Source organism: Hippocampus comes, unplaced genomic scaffold, assembly GCF_001891065.2.
Source record: "Hippocampus comes isolate QL1 unplaced genomic scaffold, H_comes_QL1_v1.1 scaffold22, whole genome shotgun sequence".
NCBI classification, from domain to species: domain Eukaryota; kingdom Metazoa; phylum Chordata; class Actinopteri; order Syngnathiformes; family Syngnathidae; genus Hippocampus; species Hippocampus comes.
Genome location: NW_017806175.1, coordinates 6,854,810 through 6,860,687, shown reverse-complemented (window position 1 = coordinate 6,860,687; position 5,878 = coordinate 6,854,810). Strand labels below are relative to the sequence as shown.

General features: G+C 41.5%; 1 protein-coding gene across 1 annotated transcript in view; it reads left to right on the top strand.

Moving 5' to 3' along the window:
* Positions 1 to 4,159: 4,159 nt before the first annotated feature.
* LOC109531945 (zinc finger and BTB domain-containing protein 11) overlaps positions 4,160 to 5,878 on the top strand; it is a 7,685-nt gene continuing 5,966 nt past the window's right edge. The window contains 3 exon segments of the mRNA XM_074895045.1: positions 4,160 to 4,837; positions 5,304 to 5,572; positions 5,687 to 5,877. Coding sequence (XP_074751146.1) covers positions 4,528 to 4,837; positions 5,304 to 5,572; positions 5,687 to 5,877 — 770 coding nt within the window. The 5' untranslated portion in view covers positions 4,160 to 4,527.

The window sequence follows — 5,878 nt, the reverse complement described above, 5'->3', positions numbered from 1 at the left end:
TTCCTAAGCAATTTTTTCCCCCGTATACAAACTCTGGACATCTCTAATATACTTTATCTACGTATTTAAGGTCTATACACCGCAAATGTAACATGTTTACATCAAATTTAATGCCGTTACATATTTACGTACTTAATGTAATACATACTTCTAATGTACAATATTTACATAATGCACACAAAATACTTCTATGGACATCATATTCTATTTAATGTCCTACTGTATATGCCGAAAAAAAATCAGATTGCATGTCCTTCCGGTAGTGAGTGAGTGAGTTTATTGGTTAGATACAGATTACACATTTCTTACTGGAGCGATTTGTGTCACAGTTAGCGAGTTGGCTAACTGTTCAAATTGTGTAACCACCTGCAATTAGTCAGTCAATCGGTCAGTTTGTTGATTTGGTGGTTGGTTGTTCTCATTTTTTTTCAAGAAGAGTGTTGCTGTGTTAACATGCATGTCAGTCATTAAGTTAGTTGGTTGGATAACTCATTGGTTGGCTGTTCTTGCGTTTCCATTTTTATTAGGTTGTGGTTGAGAAAACATACCTGGAAGTTGGGAATCGATTATTCAATTAGTTGGTTGGATGTTATATTTTTTTCTTTTTAAATCCCAAACACACTTGTCATTAATCTGTCATCAATCATTTATTTAGTTTGGTGGTTACTTATTAACTTCAATGGATTCAACTGTCATGTCAATGATCCTGTATTTAGTTTGTTAGTTGATTTGTGAGTTAGTTGTAACGAACAGTTAGTTGGTTAGTTAGTTTTTGGTGAGCATAACTCCCGCATCTGAGTTCCCACGACGACAAATAGAACATTCCTCGGTCCTCGGTAAAACTTCTTGGACTCTTCTTGAGCCGACACCAAAAGTTTGGTGGGAATTGAATCGTATCGGACCAAACCCCCGGCGCCCCAAGATATCATTAAGCTAATCAACCAATACACAGCGATGTGCGTGTGTTGTGTCGAGAAACACGTTTTAGTGCCTCTGTGCTGCACAGAGTGAAAATGTCGTGTTGCTTGCTTTCCCTCCTTACTACCCCGGCAGCGTGCTGCACTCCCAGCACATGAGACAAGATCAACACTACAGAGGCTCTTTCTCACGTCCACACACTGTCTCTCTCTCTCTCTCCCTCTCTACCACCAGTGGCCTGTCATGGAAAAGTACTGCAGCGGCAGCAGCAGAAGCAGCACCAGGGACGGCCGTCCCCAGCCGCATAATCGGACGGCCTTGGCCGTACACACAGCCGTCCAGACAATAAAAAGATAACTCAGCCCGCTTCTGGCCTTCCGCAGGGAGACGCCGTTATCTGGGCTCCGAGGCAGGGTCGTTGGACAGATTTGTTGGTGCCGTCCAGCTGGAGTTGAAAGCCATTAGAGGAAGAGATTGATGAGGCAGCCCAAGGATGGATAACACACATTGCAAATGGACAGTAGCGCAACGGCATTGTGCACAAGTTGAAGCGAACGAGGAAGCGTGTGGAATACTACCGTAGCGGAGTGCTACCAAATATGCTGTCATTTTGAAGCTCAACCTAAAATGTGGTAGGAAAATGGGCTTCAAAAGTCAAACAAAACTATTGTCGTTCTATTTTATTAGGTTCAATCCACCTTGTGAAAAAAAAAACAATTGTGTTTTTCCAAGGTCAGATTGGTTGTTGATTACACAAACAAATACAAGTGTAATTTTTGTGTTTGATGGGTAAATATAGTTTTTACAAGATTTTCTGTCGAGATAAGGGCAGCAACTAACAATTTTAAAAACATGAAAAAAATCCATCCCTTTCCTGAAAAAAAAAAACAGGACATTATTCAAATTGACAGTGCAGATAATACACAAATAAATTCAGCATGATGGGCAGTGGCCCAAGGCCATCGGACCTCTGTTAATGTCGATCCTTGATTGCCATTCCTCGTGTGTACCTTCAGCCTAACAACTGCTTGGTCATGTGGACCTTGCTTCAACCTTGACTAAGTCTCTCCACTTAAATTAAGTAAATAGCATCCGGCCCAAAATGGATCCCTGTGGGACACCTGTCACAGACACATTGGCCTAGTATAATATTACCCTTTCCAAAGACAGGATGTAAGTATACTGCGACAGACAAGAGCTTTCTGTTCTCAAAGCGGAAGTTCTTTTAGTAGCATCAAAATAAAATCAAATGAGAGAACTGAACAATGGAGAGGAAATGACACTGAGGGGGATGAGAAACAGTGGCAAAAATAGCAAACAAAAACTACGTTGTGGATGGTAGGACTGCTGACCCATAAACCTGCTCCGTATGGCACAGAGGTGGGATGTAGTTACATATGTGCTCGTCTCAAGTCTAAAGTTGGACATACATATAAAAACGTGCGATTTTTGTGAACGTCAAAGACAAGTTAAAGTGTTTGTGTTTTGGTTAAAATCTAAATCAAAACCAATTAATAGTCTTAGTCTAAAAAGAAAAAAAATGTTACGTACATCTTTTTGCAATCATTAAAGCCAATTTAAAGTCTTGAATTCAGCTAGCTTGCCATGAATATCAAAGACAAATTGAGTCTTCTTTTTTTAACCTAACATACAAATTTTTGTTCTAATTTATGACATCCATGTCCAAATGCATGTCCAAATGAGAAGTGGTAAACAGCAAACACAGTTAAGGGTCTTCAACGAACTTAGTGGACACGTTTTCGTCAACAAAGGATAGTTGAAAAGTCTTCACCGATAACGTGTTTTGTAAACATTGAAGACAAATACGTTTTAAATATGAATATTAATGAGAACAGTCTTTTGTCAAAACTGGCAGACATGTTTTTCTACCAGAGTCGTCAACAAACTTAGCGCACGTTTTTTCGGAAATATCAGAGACAGATTAAAGTCTTAGATGAATTCAACAAACCTTGTCGACATGTTTTTGTGACCGTCAAAGCTAATTCAGAGTCTTTAATGTACCTAGTGAACATTTACATAGACATCAAAGACAATTTAGTCTTTATCATTGACAATTTGACATACTCTACATATTTTTCGACACATCGAAGACGAAATACGGAGTACTTGTTTTAGTCATTAACGAATGTATTTGTAAACATCCAGTTTAGTTTTTAATGGACCTAAAGTATGTGTTTTTGTAAAAAACTAAGACTAACATGTCTTTGTCAAGAACCAAAGCAACTTAGTCTTTCACCAACCTAACGAGTTTTGTGTAATCATCAGAGCCATATTAGTCGCTAATTGACATGCAGCCCTGTATGTGTTTTTGCACACATCTAAGACTAATTATGACAAATTTGTTTTGGCCAAGGACGTAGACAATTAACATCTTTAAGCAACCTAATTGTTTTTCGCAGAAATCAAAGACAAGTTAATTTATAACGGACCTAATGTATGTGCTTTTGTACACATCTGACGAATAATTCAAAAATGTTTTTATCAACAATGTATACAATTTAGTCTTAAACAACGTGTTTTTAGTAATCATCAAAGACAATTTAGTCCAGAATTGACCTGAGGTTTGTCTTAATATAACCACTCCATGTTACGGTTTCAATGATCATAGCAGATATTTCACTTAATGAAATTAAATCGATGACAAATACTGTCAATAGCTATTGATATTTAACGTCGTACTTTGTGGTCTCAGATAGCTGACACAAAGTGCTTCCTCAGAGTCATTATTTCTATTTGTTTATGTAAATCTGAGCCCTGATCGCGTGTGTTTACTGTGGACACACAGGCAACTTGTCATCTGTGTCAACACGCCGACTCGATTCGATACATTCGTGCTGACGCGTTTTGGACTAAACAAAGCTGAGTGAATTGGTAACGCGGCAGCATATTCATCATAAAGAGATCTTTTCAAGACTGCACGAGTGCCTTTCTGACTGCTCGCTATATTCTAGAAATACAATGAAATGATCCATTTGAAGTAAAAATACATACATTATTAATAGCTGGAAGTGAAATACGTTTATGCCATTTTCACCAATATGTTCCCTTTCTATATAATTTTATGTTTTGTTTTCGTTATTTGGCATACTGTACATACTTTTTTCATTACTTAACACTGACCTAAAACAAAAGTAATTTATCATATATTATAAGCAATAAAAATTACTAATTTTAAATCAGATATTATATTTTAATCATAAATTAATCATATATTTCTATCGTGGTCAGATCATAACACTTTTGAATGAACACTGAAAGTGTCTATTTGGTGAGACGTTTAACGACAGCGCTCTCTAGCGGCGCATTGTGTTGTTGTTTTTTCTCCCCTCAAGGGCGGCACTTCCGCCATAAGTACGTAACATCCGGTTGTGCAGCAGCCATTTTGTCTGTTCGGGCACGTCTACTCTGACGTTCGAAAAACTGGCGTTCCACCTTAACAAAAACACTCGAATATACTCACCATGCCTTTTTTTCAACTTTATACTTGCGTCTAAAATATATATTAACATCCCAAACGCGCCTCCGAGGAAAGGCAGACTTTTCGCGATAAACGCCCTGGCGTTGTAGCGGGCGACAGGGTCCAGCACCATGTCGTGCAAGGAAAGCTACTTAGCTATCTTTCGCTACCTGACGGACGAGCGGGAACCGTACGCGCCGGGCACGCCGGGCAACACCAAGCGCAAGATTCGCAAAGCGGCGGCCTGCTACGTGGTCCGCGGCGGCACCCTGTACTACCAGCGGCGACTCAAGGGCCAGGACGTGTTCACCGAGCTGGAGGTGGTTCTGCGGGACGAGCGCAGGAAGGAACTGATCGAGCAGACGCACGTCCTCGAAGGAGGGGAGCACCTCAACCAGCAGCTGACCTGGGAGAGCATCTCGCGGAAGTACTGGTGGAGAGGTAAGACTGGGAGACGAGGCTCGCGGCGGCCTGGGGACGAAGCTTTGTTGTCGGGTTAAAAAGGGAGAATGAGCCAGGGAGTGTTAGCATTTCGTATCAAACGTTTCCCTCGTCTAATGTGACTTTTACAAATTGTTTGGCGCCACCCTGTGGTCATGAAATGCTTTGATTTTTTTTTTTTTAAAAAGGTTAACCGCCCCCAATTTTTTTAAAATAAAAATTACAGGAACATTACGGGGTTAAGAGTTTTCCACAAAAACGAGGGTTTGCACGGCCCCAGAAAAAAAATGAAACGAGTAGCTCAATCTGGTACTTAAAAAAGGTGAACAGAAAGAAAATGGACTATTTTGTGACTTGTGCCCACACCCCAAGTCACTGCTCACAAGCGAAGGCAAAACATCTGCCGAGCGACGACTTCAGTCACGAAAAAATTGGGAGTGAATTGCTTTTTCGCCGTCCAACTTAGGTATCCTGAAGCAAGTGAAGGATCACATCCGCGAGTGCACCACCTGCACCGCTCGCCGTGGCGCGGATGACAGCCCTGGGGTAGGCGGGCGCGCAAACAGTCGGGCGAGGAAGCGCAAGACGGGCGACGATGACGATGACGACGAGGATGATGAAGAGGAGGAAGAGGGGGAGGTGGGAGAAGAAACGGAGGATAGTCTCTTCCTCACAGACCTGTCTAGTCGGAGCAGATCCAAGGTGGCAAAGACAGATAAGCACGAGCTGGTTTATGTAAGTATTGTTAGCTTTGTTACAGCTCACAGCGTTCTTTGACTTTTATTTTTTGCGCAGGTACACAGTTCCCCTTTTCATACGTGTGTGGGTTTTCTTTCTCTTCCCCCCCAGGTGAACAGCAAAGGTGAAGTGAACCAGTTCCTTTCCAATCACGGCCAGACGGTGCTGGAGAAACTCAACCATCAGCGCATCAACAATCAGTTCTGCGACATCACACTGCTGATCGAGGGCGAGGAGTATCGGGCGCACAAGGCGGTGTTGGCGGCGTGCAGCGAGTACTTCAACGAGCTCTTCTTCGAGAAG